Here is a 26,247-nt window from a genome sequence, read left to right as displayed (position 1 = left end):
CAGGAGACAGGCATAGGTTCTCGTGACTCAACAGAAACCAACACAGTCTCACAGCTCCCATTTTGGGTGGCCCCACTGTCTCCGGGCACTTGCTACAACGTATAATTACATGTTTCCTTATGTGATTATTGGATTAATGTCTGCCTCCCCTACTGGCATGTAAACTCCACGAGGTTGGGTGAAGGGTGGAGACTGCACATTTGTTCCCTGCTGATTTCCCAGCATCTAGCACAGTGCCTGGTACATGACAGGGGTTCCCTAAACATCTGTGGATGAGACGCTAAATTTGGTGTTTTAGGCACACCAGAGCCTCGTTGTGTAGGTTGTGTCGTGTGAGCGTCAATGCAGTCCTGTATAGTAGACAGACATTTAAATACCCATTTTACAGATAAGGAAGCTCAGGCTCAGACAGGTCAAGGATTGCCCAAGTTGACGGCGCTTTTTGGTCACAGAGTCAGGATTAGCAACCAGGTATATGGTATCCACACTCCACAATCTACGCTTAAATGGTGATGAAGATGATAGCCAACATGTAATAAGAGTGGGCATATGTTAAAACAAAAAATCTAGCCTGGGCAACATGGCGAAACTCCATCTCCACCAAAAACACAAAAAATTAGCTGGGCGTGGTGGTGCATGGTTGTGGTACCAGCTACTCGGGAGACTGAGGCGGGAGGATTGCTTAAGCCCGGGAGGCGGAGGCTGCAGTGAGCTGAAATTGTGCCACTGCACTCCAGCCTGGGTGAAAGAGTGAGATCCCATCTCAATTAAAAAACAAAAAAAATCTGCCAGGCATGGTGGCTCACACCTGTATTCCCAGCACTTTGGGAGGCAGAGGCGGGTGCACTGCTTGAGCTCAGGAGTTTGAGATCAGCTTGGACAACATGGTGAAACTAGTCTGTACTGGAAAAAAAAAATTGCTGGGCTTGGTGGTAGGTGCCTGTAGTCCCAACTATATTCAGGAGGCGGAGATGAGAGGATCGCTTGAGCCTGGGAGGTCCAGGCTGCAGTGGGCTGTGATGGCGCCACTGCCACTGCACTGCAGCCTGGGTGACTGAGCGAGACCCTGTCCAAAAAAGAGAAAGAAATCCCAGGAGCTGTTTGCATTCCACCCCTACCCCGTTTGTTTATGGCAATTAGGCTGGCAGGATGTATCCCTGGGATCTTGACTCCCCAGTCTGTTGGCCAGGAGTTGGGACCAGCTGCCTCTGTCTGCATCAACACCCTGCTTCCCTGCTGCCATCTGCTCCTCCACTGGGAACAATGAAAAGACAAGCTGCTGAGCTCCAGGCCTGGGCACCCGGGGCACCCATCTGGGTTTCCCTGGAATCATTGGCACTTCCCATCCCCCTAGCCTTGGGAGTTTCCCACCCGTGGGGATGCCAGACAGAGGGGAAAGAGGTGGGGCGGGTGGGGAGAGGAGGATCTGTGAGGCTGTGAAGAGGCAGACATTGCCGGGTGCAGCAGGAGAAGAGTGGAGAGGCTCACCAAGCCCCAGCCTGTGCAGGGCACCCCCCACTGCACAGCTCCAGAAGGCCTGGTTCCTGCTGACGGGACTGACCATGTTGATATGAACGAGGCCTCCCTCACTTGTGCTTGGGGCGGGCCCAGAGCAGAAGGGAAAAAGCAGGGACATTTTCTCATCTCACCGATCATAGTCACCGTTGCAGAGGGCTCTCACGGGAATGGAGAAAGTTTGCCAGACTGGATTTAGGGTGTTCTTCATGACCTCCGTTTTGTGGCAAATGGTGAACCTGGTGAGGAAGAAGAGAGGGAAGGCTGTCAGGCCCAAACCAAGGGAGGTGAATGCAGGTCAACAGAGCAGTCAACTGGTTCACATCTCTGGTTCCCAGACGATGGAAATGATGGCTTCAAAAGGTGATGAGCTGCCCGTCACCAACAGGAGCCAAGCTGATACTAGTTGGCCGTCTGCTGGTGATGCTGCAGAAAGGGTTCCTGTACCAGGCAAGGACCTGGAGGTGGGGACAAATCCCAGGGTGTCAGGAGCCCTGGGTTCTAGCCCCTACTCTGGGGCCACCTCACTGTGTGACCTTGAGCAAGCTCTCCCCTCTCTGGGCCTCCAGCTCCTCACCTGCAAACCCAGGCAGTTACCTTCTATCAAAGATTCTCCATCTGCAATCCACAGAAGGATGAGCAGATGAATTTTAGGGGTCTGTGAATCCCGGAAACACTGGGAGAAATTAGGTGTATGGGTTGTTTGTGCCTGCTGCTCCCCTGGCCTGGAATATTCTCTCCCCCATTTCCATCTTTATGACTCACTCCTCACTACCTTCAAACACCATCTCCACGAAACCTTCCCTGACTACCATATCTAAAATTGACAGCTGCCTGGTCTCCTGCCTGTCACATCCCCTAGACTCCTCCCAGACTTTTTTTTTTCTATTTCATTTGTCACCATTTGACATTTTGATATAGTCTATTTTTTCCTTATTTATTCTGCTCATGATCCGTCACTAAAATGTAAGCTCCATAAGAGCAAGGATTTTTGTCTTTTTTGATCACTGGCACATCCCTAGTGCCTAGAACAGTGCCTGGCACTTCGTAGGTATTCAATAATTCTTTACAAATGAATCAATGCATTTCTGGGGGCGAGTTTCCATAGCTTTCACTGGTATGTCAGTCCAATGAAATTAAAGCCCCTGACTTAGATGAGCTCTAAGACCCTTTCTGCTTTTCCCGTCTGAATCCATGAACCCGCTTTGCAAACTAAAAGTACAGAATTGACTTATCCCAGATGGGCCCTAATCTGGTGTCCCTGCCCACGCCCCACGCCATGCTTGGCTGGCCCCATCCTGGAAGCCAGCCCTGCCACATGGATGGGCAGCCACTGCCAGGGCTGAGCCAGGGGCAGGGGCGTCTCTCTGAGATCTCCTACCACCAGCCCCAGCTACATCCCTGGTTGGAAAGGTCAGCTGAATAAGTGCCTGGGCTCCGCCCATACCCACACAGCCGGTGTCATTTCTTCTCTGGCAATTTTCAAGTCAAAATGTCATTCTGTCACCATGGCTTAGCATTTCTCTTCTCTGCTCCTTCTCGCCCACCCACTGGAGTGTGGAGATGCATGTGGGAGACCTCCCCACACACCCCAGAGCTGGTGGCGAGGATGGGAATGGAGATGGGAGCAGGAGGGGCCACAGCTGCCCAGGGCTGGGGCAGGCAGGTGAGGCAGGAAGAGGAGCCTGGGGCAGTGGGGGGAGGAGAGCTGGAGGGACAACAAGGAGTAGGGAATGGGTGGTCCTGGAGGGAGAGAGGATGATACTGTGCAGAAGCCCTGCTGGGCTCCAAATACTACCCCCCGACCATCACACAGACCCCTGTGGGCCCTCTGGAGCCTCCCACCTCTGGAACCACTGACTTCTCCCTTTCCCTCCTCTCACTTGAGAGCCAGGCTTGACCAGGTGTTCTAAGTGCAGCTCCAGGGGCACAGCAGGTGCCCCCTTGCCTTCTCCCTCCTCCTGTGGCTAGTGTGACACTTCCCTCTCCTGGCTCCCTCACTGACCTTCTTCCTAACTGGGGGTGTCTCTACAGGCCTTCCAGTCTTCTCCCCGCAGACCCTCAGTGACCACTCTGTTCTCACCAGCGCAGCCATTGCCTTTTCACAGGGGCCGGATACCGGCCCACCTCTAGGCGGGCCTCCGGATCAGTTTCTTCAGTGCCCCACGGGATCCCCGTGAGGGATCAGTTTCTCCTTGCCCCCGGAATGCTCCAGTTCACACTTGGAATGAAACTTGCCCCAAATAAACTCCCACGACCTCCCCGGTCTGATCCACCAGCTCCCCGGCTGCTCTGCAAGCACTCTGGGTTCCCTTGGCTCCACTGCCAGGGAGAGAGCTCTGACTTCGGTCCCCATCCAAGTCCGGCCGACTGAGGTCCCCTCATTGTCCTTTTGCCCCCTTCCTCCCCTCCCCACTTCCTTCCCCTGCATTTCCACGGCACAGATCCAGGGTGGGAGCTGGTAGCACCTCCCACCTGTTCACCGTGTCAGTCACAAGGCTCTCCCTTTCCCCGCACCCTCCCCACCCATCCTACACATCACTCTGCTAGAGCAATCTTTCCCAAACACCCCTTGCAGTGCACCCCTCTCCTGCTCCCAAATCCCTCTCCTCCTCCCAGCCGGCCTCAGCCAGACAAGCCCAGCTTGACCCTGGCTCTGCCTCTCTGGAGGGGACCTGTGTGGATGCCCAGAACAATATGCAGGCCTTTTCCTCCCCCAATCAAGTCAAGTCAAGTCAAAGTCAACAGAATTATTTAAAGAAATCCTTCTGGGAGTCCTTTGGTGAGACAAAGAATCCTTTTGTCATGCAAATGATCATACCTAATTTCCCTTGTTTTGTACGTTCAGGAAAACTGATTTTTAAATCAGTTTTCCCTTGAACTGAAACACACCTCCTCCTCGCCACTCCCCTGCCCCCCCACACACACACATACACACACATACACATACACACACACACACACACACACACACAAAATTTCAAGGGGAATTGGGGGGAAGGTCTTTCTGCCCTCCGGGCACACTTGCTTTGCCCAAACGTTTCTCCCCTCTCTAGCCCTTTATTCTTCCCTGCTCCCCCCACCCCCAAGGCGGGGACCCATTTTCTTCCTCTCCTTCAAAACCCGCTTCCAAGTTTCCCTTCTCCAGCAGCGCTTCTCTAATTAACCTCCCTGGCCCCATCGCTTCCTCGTTCTGCAGAATCCAGCCTGTAAGTGGCCACAGCCTGCCAGAATTGTGGTGCTTAAAGAGACCGTGGCGACCACGTAATCCAACTGGATGAGAAAACAGGCCCAGAGAGGGGTCTTCACTTGCCTAGGGTCACACAACAGGCTGCTGGGGAGGACCTAGGTCCCCAGACCTTCCACCCAGAATCTGTCTCCCGGCATATATTGCTGACCTACATTTGCCAACATGTTGTGTACGCTTCCATCTTATTGTGGGTGGCTTCTAGATTAGGGAGAAGAGAGGAGGAAACAGGGGCTTCAAAGTCTGGAGTTTCAAATGAAGCCTGTGTGGGGCCAGGCAGGGGAAAGGGTCCAGACTGGCCCTGTTGTGTGGACAGTAGTGGGGGGCCAGGCTGGGGGCTGCTCAGAGGGCTGTGGGGACAGGGGGCTGGGCTTGGAGATAGGAGCTGATTTGTGTAGAATGAAGGAGCTATCAGAGGTTTCCCCTGAGGGACTGGCCCCCTATTCCTGCCTTAGCCCTGTTTTTGCCTAGTCCCCCACCCTCCAAATACCTAGCCCCCACCACTCAGTACTACGCTGGGACCTACAGAATGGCACCGCCAGCTTAGAGGCTGCCCCGACCTCCCACTGACCACACCTAGGTGCCCAGGGCACTACCCTGGCGTCCTGGACTTCCACCTGGAGCCCTTGCCCTCTCTAGAGCAGGAGATGAGCCCAAGCCACCCTGCCCGGTAAGTCACCGCCACCCGTCCATCCTTGACTCCAGAAGGGACAAGAAGGCACAGTGCACAAGTGCCACCAGAAAACTCACGTTCCATCCTCATTGCTTCTGTAGAATACCAAGAAGGGGTCAGATTTCCCAAAGAAATCTTTCTTGTCCAGCTTGTTGGCACAGAACTGCATGGTGGCGACGTCCTGGTGGGAGGGAGGGAGAACAGGGTGTGAGGCAGGAGAAGGTGGAAGCACAGCTCCCGGACCCTGGCAAGCATGAGGAGTCCAGGCACCAGCCCTGGTTGGAATGCACTGACTAAGTGCCAGGCCCTTCTTCCATCCTCAGACAGCCCCCCAGCAGGCCTAGCAGACCACTTGGGTGGGGAAGCATGTGGAGTCCACAGCTGCCTCAGTTTGAATCCTAGCTCTGCCACGTTCTCTGTGTGAACTAGGGCAAGGTAGGTGACCTCTTGGAGCCTCAGTTTCCCCTCTGAAACATGGGGCTGATGATAGCACACATCTTGCGGGGTTGTCATGAGGACTAAATGAGATCAAGGGTGTGACGTACGTGGCAGAGTGAGGCACGTGGCAACCCCTCGATAGATGTGAACACACATGGTTTCATGACACTTTCACTGAGTGGCTTGGAAAGGTGACAGAGCAAACCCAAGGCCAGTCTGAGCTTGATCTGCAAGCCCCAAAGCCCTCTCTCTGGCCACATTGCCTCACCGCCTCACACCCATATGTGGTTCCTGCAGGAAGTTCGAGTTTCAGCATCACTTTCACACCCACCAGCTCATAGGAGGCTCACCCAGTGCTCTCAGGTAGATACAGTGGGGTCTGTGGCCCGTTTCACAGCTAAGAAGCCAAAGGCTCAGAGCAGGGAGTGGCTTCCCCAAGTTCACCAAGCAGAGCCCACCGGCTGAGTCCCCAGCCCTGCCCCCTGCCCCAGCTGCCCCAACACGCACAGAAGGTGTCCGGGCCCTGGTGCGGATCTCCGGACCCCTCAGTCCCTCAGCTTGCTGGGGCCAATGGGGCATTGGGAAGAGATGTCCCCGTCGTCCCCTTCACCCCTCCTGTGTGGCCTCTGCAATTTGAAAACTCTGCATCCTGACAAATTGGCTTCGAGCCGGCTAAGCTCAGGGCTCTGGTGTCCAGACGCCAGGACTTGCCCTACTCTTGGGGTCACTCTGTTCCCTCACACATCCCCCTTCCTCTTAATGAGGGGGAGTGCCTTGAGAAGGCTGACCCATAGCCCAGTGAGGACCAAAACAGTGGCAGAGAAGAAGACGTAGCTCCCATGAGGTCGAAGTTCTCAGTGACAAGACTGAGCGGTGGCTACGGTGGTTAGGAATATGGCTGCTGGAGCCAGGCTGCCTGCTTCAGTCCCAGTCCCATTCCTCCTTAGCTGCATGACTTAAGGCAAGTTATTCACCCTCTCTGTGCTCAGTTTCCCTATCTGTAAAATGGGGGTAATGGCAGTGCCTTTCTCATAGGCTCATGAGGATAAAATGAGTTCATAGGAGTACAGCGCTGTGTGCGTGTGAGCTATTATTATTTGAACACCTGTTCCCCCACCCAGTCACAGTGTGTGTGACCTCTGTCCCTGCCTCACTCCCACCTCCAACACCTCACATGCCTTCCCTCAGGGACATCTGATGACAACAAACACAGCCTCCCTTCATTCATTCACTCACTCACTCATTCAACATTTATTAGATGCCGTCTGTGTAGGACAGTCACTGAGCTCAGCACTTCATACCCCTTATCATATTTAGTCCTCAAAATAATCCTTTGTTACTTTTCACAAATGAGGAAGCTGGAGGTTGGAGAAGTTAGGTGACTTGCCCGAGATCACCAGCTGGTAACTGGTAAAGCAGAAAATTTACACATAAATAAACTAATTTCAAAGTCATGCCTCTTCCAGTATGCCACTCTGCCCCGCTGAGAGAGAACAAATTACATTCCACCACTTCTCTGCTTTCTTTAGAATCCGCTGATTTCTTCAGACTCTGGACTTGTGTGGGCAGGGAGGGGCTGCATTCCCGTTACACTGGGATGGTGAAGAGGCTGTAAGGACGGGTGGTGCTGGAGACAGAATGACCTGCCCAAGGAGATGCCCAGGTAATGATGGCTTGTATTATGCCTCTCATCATCGCCCACCAGACAGGGAGAAGGAAGCTGGATTGGGGGCTTCCAAGGCCCTAGAAGCTCCAAGAATCCCTGAGCCTCCAGAGAAATCTAGGACCTCAGGCCTGGAATAAAAGAATAGCTGCCTTACTGAGCACTTAACTAGATGCTAGGACCTGTGTTAAGCCTTCGTACTTTATACAACCATACAAAATAACTCTTGTTTCCCTATTTTACAGATGAAGAAACTGAGGTTTTTAGAGGTTAAATCATATACCCAAAGTCCTAGAGTGCGTAACTCAGACAGTCAGATTTCAGAGTTTTCACTCTTATCCCTCCAGAAAAATCTCTAGGCTTCTAAAGCAGCAGGGTAGGCACACCCTCCTCAGGAGAAAATTCGAATCCCGTCCCATGCTGGATGGAAGGAGCACTTTAAATGCCCCCCTAGAGAGCCCCATCCATGGCCTGGGAAAGGAACATGGCCCAGGACTTGATGAGCGACTTGCTGGCTATATAAATTGGGGGGCCTGGTGCAAAGGGAAAATGAGGGGCCCTCTGTTCAAAAACAATCAGGAGATTCAAGATAGTGACAGCAAAGCATGAAACCAAGCACAGGTCCCCGTGTGACTACACAGGCCACGCGCCTGTGAAGCTGGCCCTGTCTCCTTCCCACAGAGGTGACCCGCAGTGGCATCAGAAAAGCACCAAGAGGCCCAGATTCTGCCCAGGAGAGCAGCGGCGATGGCCCCAGCAAGGAACTCAGAGTTCAGAGCTCCAGTCGTGGCTCTGCATAGCCTTGAGCAGGTCACCCGAGCTCTCGGAGCCTCAGTCTCTTCGTCTGTGGAGTGTGGAATGGGATGACCACCACGATCCTTTTAAGCTGAGCAGTTGATGCCACATGGGGAACATTGAAATAGCCATCTCTTGTGGGGAGCACTGACACTCAGGGGACAGTGAGGAAAGCCAGGATCCCCCCCAGCCTTCCCAGCTCCGGCCAGGCTTTGTGACCTCGCACGAATCTGGAGGTCGCCTGAGTGACAATCTTACCTGAATAAACACAGGCAAACCACCCAGGACCTGTTCAGCCTGCACTGGCTGACTATAAAATGCATACACTTAGGGCCAGGCGCGGTGGCTCAAGCCTGTAATCCCAGTACTTTGGGAGGCCGAGGCGGGTGGATCACGAAGTCAGGAGATCGAGACCATCCTGGCTAACATGGTGAAACCCCGTCTCTACTAAAAATACAAAAAACTAGCCGGGCGTGGTGGCGGGCGCCTGTAGTCCCAGCTACTCGGAGGCTGAGGCAGGAGAATGGCGTGAACCCGGGAGGCGGAGCTTGCAGTGAGCCGAGATCGGGCCACTGCACTCCAGCCTGGGTGACACAGCGAGACTCCGTCTCAAAAAAAAAAAAAAATGCATACACTTGGAACAACCAAAATAGAGGCCACAAAACACAGAGGCAACAGCACTTAGTTTTGCTTCCTAGGAACCCCTTAGTCCCTGTGAGATCACGAATGGGGGAGAAATATTAGAAAAGAATAAAAGAACTTGACAGGCCGTAAGTTCCAGGGACATTCAGTGCTCCATTGGGAGGGCTGCTGTCTAAGCCTAGCACCCGATGGCCAAAAACAGCACAAAGGGCGGGGGGCGCAGTGGCTCATGCCTGTAATCCCAGCACTTTGGGAGGCCGAGGCGGATGGATCACTTGAGCTCAGGAGTTTGAGACCAGCCTGGCCAATATGGCAAAACCCTGTCTCTACTAAAAATACAAAAATTAGCCAGGCATGGTGGCTCATGCCTGTAGTCCCAGCTACTCGGGAGGCTGAGGCAGGAGAATCGCTAGAACCTGGGAGATGGAGGTTGCAGTGAGCCGAGATCGCGCGACTACACTCCAGCCTGGGCAACAAGAGGGAGACTGTCTCAAATAATAAAATAAAAACAAACACACACACACACACACACACACACACACACACACACACACACACACAAACAGCAAAAACGAGCCAACGGCCACCTGGTTGGAATCCTAGCTCTGCCATCTAAGAATAGCGCCCCCTTGTAAGCCTGTGGAGAAGGCGAAAAGAGATGGCCTGTGTCACATCCTGGTCCACAGTGCCTCACACAGAGCAGGAGGTAACACTTGCAGAGTGCCACCTCATACTGGGGTGAACCGTGTGAAACTGCCCATAATCAGCTGTTGTTTGCCTATGAAAACGGCAATATCACATGGGTCTACCCACAAAGACACACGGAGGGGAGCAACACACACTGGGGCCCATCGGATGGTGGAGGGTGGGAGGAAGGAGAGGATCAGGAAAAATAACTAATGGGTACTAGGCTTAATACCTGGGTGATGGAATAATCTGCACAACAAACCCCCATAACACAAGTTAGCCTACATAACAAACCTGTACATATACCCCTGAACTTGCAATAAAAGTAAAAAAAAAAAAAAAATGGTTCTACCTAGTACGTGCTATAGTAGGTAGATATAATGTTATATGTATTAATTCACTGAATCCTTTCAACAACCCTATGAGGGAGGCACTGTTGTTATTCCTGTTTTGTTTTTCAGACAGGGTCTCTCTCTCTCTCTCTCTCTGTCACCCAGGCTGGAGTGCAGTGGTGTGATCTCTGCTCACCACAGCCTCAACCTCCTGGGCTCAAGCGATCCCCCTGCCTTAGCCTCCTGAGAAGCTGGGACCACAGATGTGTGCCACCATGCCCCATGCCCAGCTAGATTTTTAAATTTTTTTGCAGAGACAGGGTCTTGTTATGTTGCCCAGGCTGGTCTTGAACTCCTGAGGTCAAGCGATCTGCCCACTTCAGCCTCCCAAAGTGCTGGAATTACAGACATGAGCCACCACACCTGGCTATTATTCCCATTTTAAAGATGAGGAAACCAAAGCACAGAGAGGTTAACACCCTTGCTTGAAGGCACACAGCTAGTAAGAGGCGCTGAAATGAGAACAAGACAGTCTGGCTCCAAAGATTAATAACTGAGATTCCAAATGATGACCTCAAATCATCAAGATAAGTTTAATTACGTTCTAATCTCAGTTTGAGAAGTCAGAGAAGTGTGAAATCCATTTTAGAAAGGCCTCTGTGCAAACTAGTTAAAAAAAAAAAAGACTGGCTCTGAAACTCAGCTAACTGGAAAAATTGGCCAGTGTGCCACACTTTCTCCCCCTAACCCTGATGGCAGATAAGTGAGGCATTGCTGGGGGTTGGCGGCTGATTTTGTTCCTTAGCCTTATCTGCCCTCCCTAACACGATCTAGGCTCAGGAACATTTGCCAGAAGCCCACTGTGATCATCTGTGTTGTTGCACCATTGTAGAATCCGTGGGGGATAAAACAGACCTTCAGAGAAATTTCTAGACTGAAACGAAGGCAAACTTCCTCCCTCATGGGTACCCATGCCACAGGGAAGTCCTTGAGACAAAGAGTATGTAACTAGCCGCCTGGGGGCTGCGCTTTGGAAGGTCTCTCTGCCTTTCGTCAACAGTCACAGAAACAAGTGGGAGCTTGTGAATAGTTCAACCCCTTGACATAGGTGTGAACCCAAGAAGAGGCTGGAGAAAGTGGCAATAAGATGGACAGGACCAGCAGGATAACAGAGCAGCAAATTCTGGCTGAGGGTCAGAGGTTCAGCTGTTTGACAGCCTCAGTCTGAGAGCCATGCTCTCTGATCTCATGAAATGCCATCCCCTTGGCCAGGCATGATGGCGCACAACTGTAGTCTCAGCACTTTGGGAGGCCGAGGTGGGAGGATCACCTGAGCCCAGGATTTCGAGACCAGCCTGGACAACATGGTGAAACCCCATCTCTACTAAAAATACATAAAAATAGCCAGGTGTGGTGGTGTGCGCCTGTAGTCCCAGCTACTCAGGAGGCTGAGGTGGAAGGATTGAGCCCGAGAGGTGGAGGCTGCAGTGAGCCATGATCAGGCCACTGTACTCCAGCCTGGGCGACTCCATCTCAAAAACAAAGAGAGAGAGAGAGAGGGGAAAAAAAGAAAGAAAAAGAAAAAAAGAAACTCCATTCCCACCAGAAGCATCACTGGAATCAATCACAGAGAAGATAAAGCAGCTCCTGCAATATATGATTTCCTGCAATTTCTGTCTTTCACCCTAACTTTTTAAAAAACATATTAAGTTCTTCGAAAACATCAGGATTGCCTCCATTTGCATCTCTCCATATGTTAATGGGGCTGCTGGGGAGATGATAGCAAACAGCCTTGCTCTCCAGGGCGGCCAGGCCTGCTCTGGCACCTTAGCCCTCCCTGCCCTGAAGAGGGCTATGAAGGTTAGAGGTCAGGCCGGGGGGAGGGGGGAGTTAGCAGGTGAGCTGAAGGCTGGAGACAGGGCAGCAACCCCCAGCAGGAGGAGAACAGAAGAAGGCTGTTGGGTCTCACTGGCAGCTTCCAGATTCAGAACAAGTATGAGGTGAGTGTCAAATTTAAAGGGGGCCCAAAATCTCAGTCATCAAAAAAAATTTTTTAATGTGACATTTAAAAAATCAAAATCAATGCAAAAGCTATATCAAAATTTTAAATGAAGACATTTTATAAGTGAAGCAGAGGCACAGAAAAGGCCAGGGTCACACAGGGAGTAAGCAGTGGCTTTTGGTCTGGATCCAAAGCCCAAGTTCTTAATCACCGTGCCCTACAACTTACATGCCCTAAGAAGCACCTTTAAAGCCAGGAACAGTGGCTCAAACCTGGAATCCGAGCTACTCAGAAGGCTGAGACGGTAGTATGACTTGAGGCCAGGAGTTTGAGACCAGCCTGGGCAACATAGTGAGACCTCCATCTCTAAAAAAATAACAATTTAAAAAATGTAGGCCGGGCGCTGTGGCTCACGCCTGTAATCCCAGCACTTTGGGAGGCCGAGGAGGGCGGATCACTTGAGGCCAGGAGTTCAAAACCAGCCCGGGCCAACATGGTGAAACCCCGTCTCTACTAAAAATACAAAAATTAGCCAGGTGTGGTGATGTACGCCTATAATCCCAGATACTCGGGAGGCTGAGGCAGGAGAACTGCTTTAACACAGGAGGTGGAGGTTGCGGTGAGCCGAGACCGTGCCACTGCACTCCAGCCTGGGTGACAGAGCAAGGCTCCATCTCAAAAAAAAAAAAAAAAAAAAAAAAAATTAAAAAGCGCTTTTAGATAGATGGTTGGGGCCACAGTACATTTATTGTCTTCTCCTTAAAATGTGCTGGATTTTCCAAATCTCCTAGAATTTACATATTATCTTTTTTAGTCAGAAAAAAAATAAGACATCAATGAAAAAGAAAAGGAATCATTAGTCACAACTCTGAAATTCAGCACTCCAGCAGGAGGAAACATACCAGGAGCGAGCTGGGGGTGATTCTGTGAGTAGGACCCTCTAGGAAGAAGAGGCTGGAGCTGGGCTCATGGGATAGGACGGCAGAAGCAGGAAACCTGGGACGTCAGCGAACACCCCACAGGCTGGAGGTTATTCATACACAGATGGTGGGCACAGAAGCTGGTCTGAGAGGCTGGGCCTGTCTTTATGCATCGACTGTAATAACCATGTTGAGGCCAAGCTGGCTTTTCTTTGTTTATTAATGACGGACTTCCCAAACAATCCAATCAGTTGTGCATCTGTTGATTTGGTCATTCAGAGGCTGAAAACCCCAGATTGACCGTTTTCCCTCCCACCCATTGAGCCTGTGTTTCTGGGATACTAACCAAAATCTGTCAACTGAAGTTCAAAAGAAAAACAGGATGATTTGGATATGAGGATGTTCACTACAGTATTGTTTATATTGTTTCCTAAAAAGAACAGCTTTGATAAATTATAGCCCATCCATACAATAGAGAAATAACATGTAGCTATTAACTACATGTTTTCTAAAAATGTATAATGATATAGGAAAAGGCAGGCTATAAAACTAGACACTATATTACATCAATTATAAGAAAAATTATGTACATGGACACTCAAAGAAAGCCTTGGAGGAAGCACATCAAAACGTCAACAGTGATTATCTCTGAGTGATTTTTCCATGCTACTTATATTTTTCTGTATTTTCCAACTTGTCCATAATGAACATGTTATTTTTTTTTAGCATCAGGAAAAATGTTTTTGTTTTGCTTTGGTTTTTAAGGCCAGATAAATTATTTCTGAGACCAAAAAATTTCAAACTAACCTTAAGAAGGGTGATGTTTGAATGCTGGTTACACTGGATGCTCATATCAGTCCCAGCCACAACACACGTCTCTCCTATGTGTCAACCTGCATACTTCTGAGTCGCAAAGAACCTTCACCACCTCCCCCACTTAACTTGACTTTTCCTTCTCATCTCTCTTTCTCCATGACTCTTCCCTCTTCCCTCATCTCTCAGGTAGAGAAACTGGCCTCTCCCTGAAGCTTGTCTTTGGAACAGTGGAAGTTTTGATTGTGTTGGGATCCAGGCTGCTAAGTTCCCCAGCTCTGAGGTCCCACACAATCTGGCCCCGACTCCCACCATCAACACCTACAGTCTCATCTTTCTGACTCATCATCCATCACTCCTGCCCCAGGGCCTTTGCATAGGCTGTTCTGTCTGCCTGGACCAATCTTCCCCAGGTAACTGGAAGGGCTCATTCTCCCACCTGTCTCTATATATTGACATATTACATTGTATCTACACATTTTCCTTCAGGATAGTCAAGAGTGTGATCAAATAGTTGTTGTAAGAAGAGGCACTGGATCTGACAGGGCTAAGGACCACTGCTCTAATGTGATTGCTGGTTGGCATTTCCATCTCTCACACTAACTAAAAATTCTGGGAGAGCAGGGACTCAGTCAAAGCATATTTCCTGAACTGAAATGAAAGAATACATGAGCACGCTGGTGATACCTAAGGGGTGGCGAGGCCTCCAGGGGCAATTATGGTGTGAAGTTCTAACTCCCTTTGCTCGAGAGAGGTGAGGCACACTCCATCACTGCCTCCTTCATGACCACCACCACCATCCTGGCTGGGACGGCCAGTCGGGTGGAGGGACCTGACTAGGAGGTGGAATGGACATACTATCCTGACTCCAGAGCAAGGCAGGTCTGGGTGGCTGACAGGTCTCTAGGGGGAACCAAGGGGCTGGGAAGTGAAGGGCAAAGAGCTATCCAACCCTCTGTATTGACAACAATCCCTACTTTTTTTTTTTTTTTTTTTTGACAGGGTCTCACTCTGTTCCCCAGGCTTCAGTGCAGTGGTGCAATCATGGTTCACTGCAGCTGTGACCTCCCAAGCTCAAGTGACCCTCCTGCCCCAGCCTCCTGAGTAGCTGGGACCACAGGCATGTACCACCACGCCCTGCTAATTAAAAAAATATTTTTTTGTAGAGATGGTCAGGGGGTTCTCACTGCGATGTCCAGGCTGGTCTGGAACTCTTGAGTTCAAGCTATTCTACTGCCTTGCTCGGCCTCTCAAAGTGCTGGGATTATAGGCATGAACTCCAGCCTCCACTGCTCAAAGCCAGCCTGCCTGTTGAGGGCAATAGCCCCACAAGGAACAGAAGGTCGGTGACTGTTCCCTGTACCGTGAGGGCTCGAGGCTCCCAGGGTGAGGGAAAGACTGAGGATTAGGAGTCCAAGGCCTGAGCTAGAATCCCAGCAATCTTAGGCAGGCCACTAACTTCTCTGCATCCATAAAACAGGGCCACTCACACCTACCCAGCCCCCCAGCCCTGCGGTCAGAATCAAATAAGACTAAATAAGAGAGTCTCCGTTAACAAATGTTGGCCAGTATTACAGGCAGTAACAAGCGCTTTACTGCTGAGCAGAACTGAACCTTGGGTGATTCAGAAGGCCCTTCGGGAGACCGGCCTCATCACTGTCAACATCAAGTACCATTCGATAGTATTTGGATCAAATTCTGATTGTGGGAACTTCTTTGGCATTTAAATTCCAGATGAACAAGGCTTTTCTATAACCTGTCAAACTATGCTGGTGACACGCTGGAGTCCACTGTCATCCTTTGCTGGTTGCCACCCGCCCACGCCGTCCCCATGGATGAAGAGAGGGTTTGTCTACTTCGGCAAAATGTATTCATTTGAGCAGGAAGCCCTGCTCTGGTGAAAAATCATCTCTCAGACCCCACCCTCTTCCTTTGATCCTCCCACTGAATGCTGAGCTGGAAAGACGAAGCAAAGCTGTTCAGATGTAATTATTTTAATTCAGCCAGATGCTGGGAATTAGTCTCTTTTCCTTGCAAGGATTCTAGGGAGAGACAGAACTCAGCTAAAGATGCCCCAGAAGAAAAGGAGCTGACAATCTCAGGAGGAAGGGAGGGCGCTCCCTGCCTCCGACATAGACCCCTTGTGCTGGAAGAGCTTAAATCAAGAAAACGGCTGCCATCCCCGGGTGAAGGAGTAGGGAGGACTGGGAAAGAAGGAGGAAGAGGGAGGATTTAATACCTGATAAGTATTAAACCTAAGACTGCTTACCAACCCCTGGAATGCTAGACCAGTAACGGCCACCAGCATTGTCTAGAGCGTTAGAATTTCCAAAGCGCTTTCATGTATGTGACTTTATTTGGTTACAAACTAGTAAGAAAGTCACCAGCTGGGCTAGAAGCTTGGGGAAACACTGAATTTAGGTTCAAGGAATTTGGATGCACCCTTTCCTAGGCATCTGTTAGACACACTCACATTCATGAACTCCTTTAACCCTATCAGCGCCAAGCTGCAGGTGGAGAACGGAGGCTCTGGGAGCTGCAACAGCTCTCTTCCACAGGGCAACTGAATTCTCTCCCTTGTCTGAACTCCAGTGGCATCCAGATCCTCAGCGGACATGTGTGTTTTGTCCATGACCCGGTGTTGAACACAAGGTCTGTGCTTTCTAAGCATTCAGCCACATATTCGTGATGGGTCCTCAGGAACGCCTACTGCACCCCGAGTCCTGCCCCGGGTGTACACATTGGGTAGGGTTCATTCCCGCTGCCAAGTGCCTTCAGATCCACTGAGATAAACAGATAAGCAGAGCAACCAGGGTGAGCAGTTGCATATGAATTTCTTTGGTCATCTCTATACTGCCCTGTACTATCGATTCTGTGTTCACGTGTCTTATTCTTCCACTGGAAGTCCTTGGAAACAGAGTTTGTAACACCACAGCCCAGTGGTTAAAGACCTTGGCTCTACAAGCAAACTGCCAAGTTTCAAATCTCTTCTACTCAGTGGCTGTGTGACCCTGGACAGGTCACTTAACCTCTCTGTGCTTCGGTTTCCTTATCTATAAAAGTGAGGAAAATTAATGAGGACCGTAATTCATCAGATATTACAACACATCATACTACATACTACATTATGTATTATAATACATTAGATAAGTCAATACATGTAAACCACTTAGCACAGTGTATGGCCCAAAATAATGACTCAATTCATGTTCTCTAACACTGTTATATCTCTATACCAGCAGCTCTCAAAGTATGGACCAGGAACCCCGGGGGATCTGTGGGGTCAACACTATTTTCGTAATAATTTCGATGAAGAGTTTTCCAGAGGTTATTCGACAGGGATATCACAATAGATTGACTACAGAAGCAGCCATGAGAATCTGGATGTCTTCCATTAAGTCAGACATTAAGGAGATTTGCAAAAATGTAAAACACGGCCACTCTTCTCATTAAATGATTATTGTAAGTTATTGTTGTTTTTCAAAATATGTTATTTTATTTATTTATTTTTTGAGACGGAGTCTCGCTCTGTCACCCAGGCTGGAGTGCAGAGGCTGCAGTGAGCGGGTGGAGATTGCAATCTCGTGAGCCACTGCGCCCGGCCTCAAAATATATGTTATTTATGTTGACCCATAATGGGTTCAACTATTGTTATTTCTAAAGGAATTAATACATACATTTTTTAAAATTCTGTTTAAATTTCTAGTAGGGTAAATATTGATCGACAGTTGATCCGTAGCACTGACCTCCCAGGAAGGCAGGAAAATCTTGTTTCTCCTGGTCATCCCTCCCAGCCCCGTGGGAAGCTGTGTTCCCAGGGTAGCCCAGGCTTTGTTTATGCTTGCACCCTGCCCCTCCCTGCGTCTGTCCCAGCCTCCTCCTCTTCTCTCCAAGTTCCACCACTTTCCCACTTTTATAGCCACTCTTAGTAACCTAAGATAGCGGCGGTTTCGGGGCTGAGCCCAGATCTTAGAATCAAGCTGACCTGGACTAGAATCGTGGCTCTGCTGCTTGTCTTCCTTGAACAGGTGACTTTGCCTCTCTGAGCCTCAATTTCTCCATCCATAGAATGGGAGTAACATTTTAGTACCTACTTCTTAGCATGATTGTCAAGAGCAGTGATAACTTATGTAAAGTGCTATTACCTGACAAATACTGACCATCACCATTATGATACTTTATCATTATTATTAATCATGAGGTCCCCTGAGCCCCTTCTTGGTGTGCTCAGCTGTCCCCATCTCCTGATCCCCAACAGTCCTACAGAAAAAGCAAGACCAAGGGCTGCCTGGTACTGCAGACTTCTTCCCAACATATGCACGCGCACAGACACTCTCCATCCGCCCCATGCGGGGTGTCACCCTACTCCAGAGATGAAAGTGAAAAATGACAGCTAAATGTCAAGCACCCAGGCTTCCTTCAAGACTGAAAAGGTCTTTGCTGTCACAATGTTGGTGCCAAGGCAGTCTCGGCTCAAGGACACGTGAGTGGCGGCCGTGATGGGGAGGGGAGGGAGCCCTGGCATGGGAGCCAGGGGACGGAGCTCAGCTGGGCTCTGCTGCTGACTGTGGGTGAGGTTCCTTCTCCTCTCTGGGCCTCAGTCTGCTCAGCTATAAAAAGGGAAAACACCCACTAGCTCCGATGTTGCAGAATTCTATGACAGCCAGGTCAGCATCAGGAGCCCTGTCTACCCTTGGTTCCCTCCAGGGGCTCAGGGAGGCCAACCTGCACTCCGTCACCACCCACCCCAACCACGTCCTGTGCTGGAATCCTCTGCCACTCACCCTACAGTTGCTGAGCTCCTCAGCGGACAGGATGATGGTGCCACATTTCTTTCCTGGGACACCACTGGGAGAGGAGAAGATGAAAGAATGGAAAGCCAGACAAAGACAGAGCCATAAACCTGATACTCCCTCAATCAATCCCTGCCCAGCCTCCCCCTCCCGCTACCATCCAGCAGATCTGCCCCAAAGCCCCTGAGAAGACAGAGTCTCCTGAAATCCTTGTGGCAGTGTGGCCTAGTGCACTGCTTCCTGGGGCCGGGTCCCCAAGCCTGGAGCTGCCCCACCCCCTGCTCCCCGAGAGCCCACCAGGAAGGGTAGTGCCTGCAGTGAAAGTCCTAGAATTGGAAAAGCATCCAGACTCACCCGGAGGCTTCCAGACCAGTGGTTCTCAAACTTTCCATCCAAAGACCACTTCTGTGGGCAAAAGACCTCATGGGCTAGCCACCCCACCTCACACCCAGCTGACCCCCAGAGTCCCAGGACAGTCCAGCTCTGAGCCACTCTGATGTGTCGTGGGAGGCAGGAAGGCAGGAGGGCTGGTGGACCCTCACTGGTAGCTTGCCCAGGCTCTGTCCCATGGCTACGTCCCCTTGAGTGCCTTGGCTGGGGTCTCCCTGGGAGTGAGAGATCCCAGCCGACTGTACAGCTCCCCAGTGAAATGGGCAACCAGGTCAAGGTCCATGAAGTCGGTCCACCCCAGCACATCCCTCCAGGAGGGCAGTTCTTCAGCTGGGGCTCCACCCAGGGGACCTGAACCACCTCTCCCCCTGGTTAGATGGGCTTTGGGCACCAGCCCAGCCCACTCCGATGTTTGGGACTAAGCCAGAGGTGGGGGAGGGGCCACTGGGAGGGAGAGGAAAATGTCGGGTTGTCCAGCAGCTCTGTGACTTTGGGCTCATTCCTGTACCTCTCTGAGCCTCAGTTTTCTCCCCTATATAATGAATGTGACTGTATATACCCACACAGTGCCTGGCACAGAGAAGGTCCGCAGTGAGCAGCATCCCCCTCCCTGCACCCTTTGCTTCACAATTGTGCAATGCCGGTAAAATCCAGCCTCACACCTCAGGCCAGCCACAGGGCCACCAGCATGTTGTCTGTGGAACACACTTTGAGAACCACTGATGGAGCTCTTCCCAGCACCAGCTCTTGGAGGGAGAGGCTCTCAAACAGAGGAGGCAGGGGAGTAAGGGAAGCCGGCCCTGGGGCGCTGACAGGACAGCCCAGATCTCTCCAAATCAGGTGAGCAGAGCAGGGGCCACATCTGGGGCATCCCCTGCCACGGACAGGGGACAGTGCCTGCCAGCTTGTCCCTCTAGACTTGAGCAGCTGAGCTGAGTGCCTCAAAGCCCTTCCCCACCCCCTGGTCCGGTCCTTCATGGTAGTAAAGACATGATTTGTTTGCCCAGGGAGATAGAATCCTCCACGCCAGCCTCCTCCGCCCCATGTTTCTCCATCTGTTCCTCTCTTTGCCTCTGAGTCCTTCTTCTATTTCCGATCCTTCTTTCCCTCCTCTCCAGCCCCAACCTGCTCCCACCTTCTTGGCCTTCCTTTCTCTCTCTCCCTCCCTGCCGCTGTATCTCTGTCTGCCTCCCGCTGCCTCCCCAGTGGCTGCTTCTCTACTCTCCCGGTGAATTAGCATTCACGCTCTCCCTGGGCGGTGAGCATCCCAGGCCCCCGGAGGCCCCCTCCCCACCTGCAGCTGGCCCAGTGGCATATCCAGCTGCTGCAACCTCAATTCCTGACAGCTTTCAGGGAAGGCCAGGGGAGCTCTGCTTACCCCAATAAAATGCCCTTCTGCAGAGGCCCCTGCAGGCAGAGGTTCCCTGCCCTGCACTCCCCCACCCCCAGCCCCAGTGGGAGAGTGGGCGTGAGAAAGAAGCCAGGGTGGGAACTCCCCAACCGGGAAAGAAGGGGAGGGAAGGAGGGGGAGGCTCTGCGTTGGCCACATTTGCATGAGGCCAGCCGAAACCAGATGGTCAGGGTGGTGGAGTGAGGCTGGCCCACCGCAGCTGGCTAGCAAACGAGCAAACGTGAAAAGTGGGGATTCAGCTGGATCTACTCTGTGGTGAGGAGGAGGCGGACATCCAGCAGCCAAAACAAGGAAGGGGAACAGGGGGGAAAGGATCAAGAGAGGGGAGGAAAGAGGGGGAGAGAAGGGTGGGGATTGGGGGCCGAGAGAAACCAGGCCAGGGAGAGAGGAAGGGAACAGAGAGTGCCCAGCCCCGCTATTCCTAGACAACATCCCTCACCTGTAAGCCCCACCCTCTCCCTGAAGTCCCAGGAGCCACCGGGGCTTGAGATGCCCAAGCTCTAGTTTGGATGGGGGAGGGGCTCGCTGCCAAGTCGGGGCTTCTGTTCAGGGCCCAAAGAGCCTGGGTGCCTAAGGAGGAACCTAGGACTCTCTGTCCCCTGGATCAGGGCCAGATTCACAGGGATGGGAGCAGGGACGAGGCCCAGACTCTGAGGCCCCCTTTGCAGAGCTGGTTGAATGTCTAAGGACTCCAGGGCCAGAGATGTCTGGTGACCTACCCGTTGGACACGGCTGGCATGGGTTTGCCCGTCCTGGAATTCAGGCTGAATGCACCTATCCTGTGGAGAAAGGGGAAGAGAGAGCATGCCATGAGCTGAGTACCCCCATCCAGACAGGCCAGCACACTTGGCATCCAGATGCTTGGAGACAAGCGACTGCTCCGGAAGTCATTAAAACAGGATCAAAGTCACAGGCCAGAGCAAGCAGAGCCCTTCTTCTGGGCAAATTCCTCTCCCTCAGTGGTTCTCAAGGTGGGATGCCCAGACCAGCAGCACCAGCATGTCCTGGGAACGTTATTAATAGGAATGTAAATTCCCAGGCCCAGCCCATACCCGTGGGATCAGGAACTCTGCGGGGTGGAACCCAGCAATCTGTGGTGACACTGGTGCCTGCTGCAGTTTGGGAACCCCTGTTCTCCCTTTCTAGCCTCCGCATCCAGACTGCGAGATGGGGAGACTGCTGGAAGAATCACATGAGATCATGACATGGGCTGAACTGTATCCCCCAAAATTCATGTATTAAAATCTTTATCTCCAGGACCTCAGAATGGGACTATATTTGGAGATAGAGTCTTTCTTTTTATTTTTTTTTTTTTATGTTTTATTTGAAACAGAGGATCGCTCTGTCACCTGGGCTAGAGTGCAGTGGCGCAATCTCGGCTCACTGCAACCTCCACCTGCAGGGTTCAAGTGATTCTCCTGGGTAGCTGGGACCACGGGCACGCACTACTACACTGGGCTAATTTTTGTATTTTTAGTAGAGACAAGGTTTCACCATGTTGGCCAGGCTGGTCTTGAACTCTTGACCTCAGGTGGTCCGCCCACCTTGGCCTCCCAAAGTGCTGGGATTACAGGCATGAGCCATCATGCCCGGCCTGGAGATAGGGTCTTTAAGGAGGAAATTAAGGTAAAATGAGGTCATGGCAGTGGGTCCTAATCCAATGGCTGGTGTCCTCATAAGAAGAGGTGACTAGGACACAGAGGTGCACAGAGAGATGACAACGTGAAGACACAGAGATGAGAAGGAAGACAGCCATCCTCACAAGAAGTGAACTCTGTTGACGTCTTAATCGCTGATGTCTAGCCTCCAGAATTGTGAGAAAATTCATTTTCGTTTTTTAAGCCACTCAGTTTGTGGCATTTGCCACAACGGCCCCAGTGAACTAACACAGATTTCACAAACAAAATACTGACCCTCATGCCTGGCCCAAAATATATGTCCAGTAAACAGGAGATTTTCACAGGGTTTAGTCAGGAAGACAACTACACTAAGACACATAAAATCTTTGATGAGGTAAAAGGTCCACCTCCTCCTCCAATATTGCCATCAACCTCTGTATTTTATTTTATTTTATCTTATTTTATTTTATTTTATTTTATTTTTGAGAGGGAGTCTCATTCTGTCACCCAGGGTAGAGTGCAGTGGTATGATCTCAGCTCATTGCAACCTCTGCCTCTTAGGTTCAAGTGATTCTCCTGCCTCAGCTTCCCTAGTAGTTGGGACTACAGGCACGCACCACCACACCGGGCTAATTTTTGTATTTTTTAGTAGAGATGAAGTTTCTCCATGTTAGTCAGGCTGGTCTCGAACTCCCAACCTCAGGTGATCTGCGCCCCCCTTGGCCTCCCACAGTGCTGGGATTACAGGCGTGAGCTACTGTGCCCCGCCAACCTCTATATTTTAGATCTTGCATGTCCTTTAAGGCTCAGTTTCAAAAGCCATCTCCATAGGAAGTCTCCCTCAATACTCCCCCACCCCCAGAAAGAGTTCCCTGTCATCAACGGTGGACCAGGTGACAGCAGGCAGGAAACAGACCCAAATGACTAGTGGTTTTGGACCCAGGTAGCTGGGAGTTGGGAAGCACAGACACCCTCCCTGGTAGGGCATCTCCAACCTGGCAACCCAGGTAAAGTCATGGGTGGGGGTGCTGCTGGAAAGAGCAGATGCTAATGGGTGTGCTACACTTAGCACATGTTAACACTGAAGTGGGCACAGGGGCAGATGTCCCTAGAGAAAGAATATGAAATCATGAATAAAACCTGTTAGAAATATGTCCTAAGAGGGAGGGGCCTACCAAATATGAATGTGAATTTTGTATCCTTTTTTTCAAGAGGCCCTCAAATTCTATAAGCTACAGAGGCCCCCAAAACAGGGGTTTTCCCCCTGTTCTCAATAAATGATAGCTATTTTCATTGTTTTCTAGGAACCCAGAGATGAGACCTTTTGGGAGCCAAGGAAACATTTCCAGGAGCCCTGGGACCATGAGTTACTGGGGGTCCCGGGCAAGGATCTGGAAGAGAGACCACACACACACACACACTGCAGTTATTATTATTATTATTTTGAGACAGAGTCTTGCTCTGTTGCTCAGGCTAGAGTACAGTAGTGCAATCTCAGCTCACTGCAACCTCCTGGGTTCAAGAGATTCTCGTGCCTCAGCCTCCCGAGTAGCTGGGACTACAGGTGTGCACCACCATGCCCAGCTAATTTTTCCGTATTTTTAGTAGAGAGAGGGTTGCACCATGTTGGCCAGGCTGGTCTCGAACTCCTAAGCTCAGGCTATCCACCTGCCTTGGCCTCCCAAAGCCCTGGGATTACAGGTGTGAGCCACCGTGCCCGGTTCACACTGCAATGATTGATCATGGTGAGGGGACAGCATCCAGTGGGAACTTGGCAGAAGCAAGCGGGGGGCTAATGATCTCCCTTTCCTGGGCTCTTTGCCCTGTGGCCTGGATGCCCGTCCCAGTCTGTCCTCTCTTTCCTGGGCCCTGCCCATGAGTGTCAACCTAAAATATTCAAAAGGCTCGGGATCCAGTTAAATTAGTTTATTTAAATGCAAAGTGTGAGGGTGGCCGTCCAGAGAAACATGGACACCAAAAAATGGTGACCAGTGTTCCCCAGTGTGGGGAAAGGTAAGAATTGTTTATACAGGCACAGGTCCTGCCCCTGGGACTTCCTGAGTAATAGGGACAAGAGAGGTCACCCTTACCACCTGGCCAGCCCTGGCTGTCCCTGAAGACATCCTCAGGCTGCACTATGAGAAGCCTTGGGATTCCTCATCCCAGAGCCTGCTTCAGAGCAACAGTTTTTCCCTAAAAGCAAATTAAGTTCAGGGACTGCCAGGGACAGGATGGGATGGGAGGGGCCTCACTGTAGCCAGCTCTGGCCTATAAACTGTGAACAGTCTTAGGAATATGCTATGTGTGTAGAGCCCTGGGTTCAAATCCCAGCTGTCCCTCTTTCTAGCTGTGTGTGCTTGGGCAAGTCACTTCCCCTCTCTGGGCTTCAGTTTCTTCTTCCACACTATGATAGGGGTCAGGGTGGGAATAGATTATATGGTGTCTAGTCTATTCCCTCCTGAGCCTTCCCGGGAGATGGGGCTCTAATAACCCAGCCTGGGTTCCCCTGAAATACCTGGATTAGAAGCCCCGTGACAGCAGTGATGCATGGGGTCTCTTTATTCCTAACAACCTGCAGATGCCAGTCATAGCCAGCTGACTGCTTTGCCCCCGCCCTGAGCCAGCTCCCAGCAGAATGGGCAGGAAGTTGGCCCACCACCGGGAAAGCAACCTAGACACTCACGTGAGGGGCTTCTCCAGGCGGCTCCCAGGGGACCCCACAATCTCTCCAAGGGTGCAGAAGGCCTGGCCCAGGAAATCCTGCATGTCCAGGGAACAGAAGAGACCAGTGTCACCCACTCTGCTCACAGCTATCCCACCTCCCCCATCGCACAATTCCTGGAAGCGTGAGAGCCCTCAAATGACAGGGCGCAGCCTCAGACACACATTCCGTCCCAGCAAAGCCCCAGGCCCACCCGAAGGATGGCATTTCAGAAACCGTGGAATTGCCGAGCAGTCACTGGCAGAACTCACGTGTTTGGATAAATCGGGACTCTTAGAGTCAACGTCGTATCTGCAGGGAACACAGAGAAATGATGAAGGCAGCTGCGGATGTTCTGCCTAATCCTGCCTGGGTTCTCAAGTTGAGTCAGGGCCCCTGTCCCCCAAAAACAGGTCCCAACGCAGTGAATATTTCCAGGAGTAATTGTTGGAAGGCATGAAAGGGAGCCTTCTGGGTGCTGGACATGTTCTGTCCTTGAGCTGGGTGATGGTCAGAGGGGTGGAAATGGATGTAAAAATGCATCATGGAGTAGGCGCTAAGATTTACGCACTTCACTATGTGTATGTTACACCTCATTAAAAATGGAAAAAATTAAATCAATGAGCTCTGTTGGCCCGGCTGGTTCACAGGTGGCTGAGCCACCTTACCTTTCATTCCCCTCACTTACAGAGTTTCCCATCTTTGATCTTCGCAGCCAAGCCTTGGCTGCCCGTGGTGCTAATACCTTGCTTCTGACCTTCCCTTATGGCTTCACCCTACCCAGGCCTGCCGAGCTTGCCCACGGGCCTGGTCACTCAAGAAGGAGGGAGGCATTAACACCTTCACCTCAGCCGTCTACAGGCAGCATGATGCTGCAGCTGGCCTCCTCCCCTCACCTGGGGTCTGCTCACCTGGAGCCTCACCTGCCACCTTCCCCCAGTGTCTCCCACCCACCCACTGGCATCTCTGTGGCCAAACAGCCATGCCAGGCCCAGATGACTCCTGCTGAGGGATGGTCACTCTCTTATCAGCCCTCTCCAAAATGTCACCAGGTGACTTCTCTACAATGGGCTGTGCTGACTCTCCTCAGCCTCAGTACCTCCCATCATTCCCTCCAAAGTTATTTCCTTCCACTGCATTCTTTCCTTTGCTCCCTAAGGTCCCAAACCCCCTTCTTTCCCCCTCTGACCACTCTTCTGTGGGGCAAAGACTTTTCAAACCATCCCATACCCCATAAAAACAACATCACAAACTCCCCGACCTGTTTACCAAGCCTGAAATCCCACCCTGATCTTTAATGTCAGGAGAAAGGCACTCTCATCTTCCAGTGGCTGCTGGATGCCTGAGCCCCACCAGCCAGGCCACCTCTGCGGGAGGGGAGGCTGCAGGGACCCTCTCCCAGAACACGCTTAGACAGAGGAAGCAGCCAGTGGCTCCCTCCTGGTTACCAGGGGAGAAAAGGGCTCCCAGAGGCACAGCCAAGAGTTGCCTTCAGGATCTTTCCTCAGCGGACATTCCCCGGCACCAAGAAGCTTGCCTGATGCCATTCCCAACTTAACTGAGACAAACTGTTAAATTTGTCTCTCCTGGTAAGGGTGCAGGCAGA

General features: G+C 51.3%; 1 protein-coding gene across 11 annotated transcripts in view; it reads right to left on the bottom strand.

Annotated features, from left to right (window-relative positions):
* CPNE5 (copine 5) overlaps window positions 1-26,247 on the bottom strand; it is a 96,574-nt gene that overhangs the window by 32,758 nt on the left and 37,569 nt on the right. For 3 of the 11 annotated variants that reach the window (XR_012433839.1, XM_005553155.4, XM_045390762.3), the window contains exons 5-11: window positions 24,914-24,953; window positions 24,624-24,700; window positions 21,041-21,100; window positions 18,875-18,925; window positions 18,512-18,575; window positions 5,513-5,616; window positions 1,650-1,754 (exon numbers count right to left, since the gene is read on the bottom strand). Coding sequence is in view for 8 of the 11 variants with exons in the window: in XM_005553155.4 (XP_005553212.1) it covers window positions 1,650-1,754; window positions 5,513-5,616; window positions 18,512-18,575; window positions 18,875-18,925; window positions 21,041-21,100; window positions 24,624-24,700; window positions 24,914-24,953 (501 nt within the window). In the remaining 3 variants the exon portion in view is untranslated. Of the gene's footprint in view, window positions 1-1,649; window positions 1,755-5,512; window positions 5,617-18,511; window positions 18,576-18,874; window positions 18,926-21,040; window positions 21,101-24,623; window positions 24,701-24,913; window positions 24,954-26,247 lie in introns of those variants that run through there. The other 8 variants (XR_012433840.1, XM_005553157.4, XM_045390764.3 and 5 more) reach the window with 4 other exon arrangements.

This window comes from Macaca fascicularis, chromosome 4 (assembly GCF_037993035.2).
Source record: "Macaca fascicularis isolate 582-1 chromosome 4, T2T-MFA8v1.1".
In the NCBI taxonomy this organism is placed as follows: domain Eukaryota; kingdom Metazoa; phylum Chordata; class Mammalia; order Primates; family Cercopithecidae; genus Macaca; species Macaca fascicularis.
The sequence above is the reverse complement of the archived record's forward strand: the minus strand, read 5'-3'. Positions and strand labels throughout refer to the sequence as shown.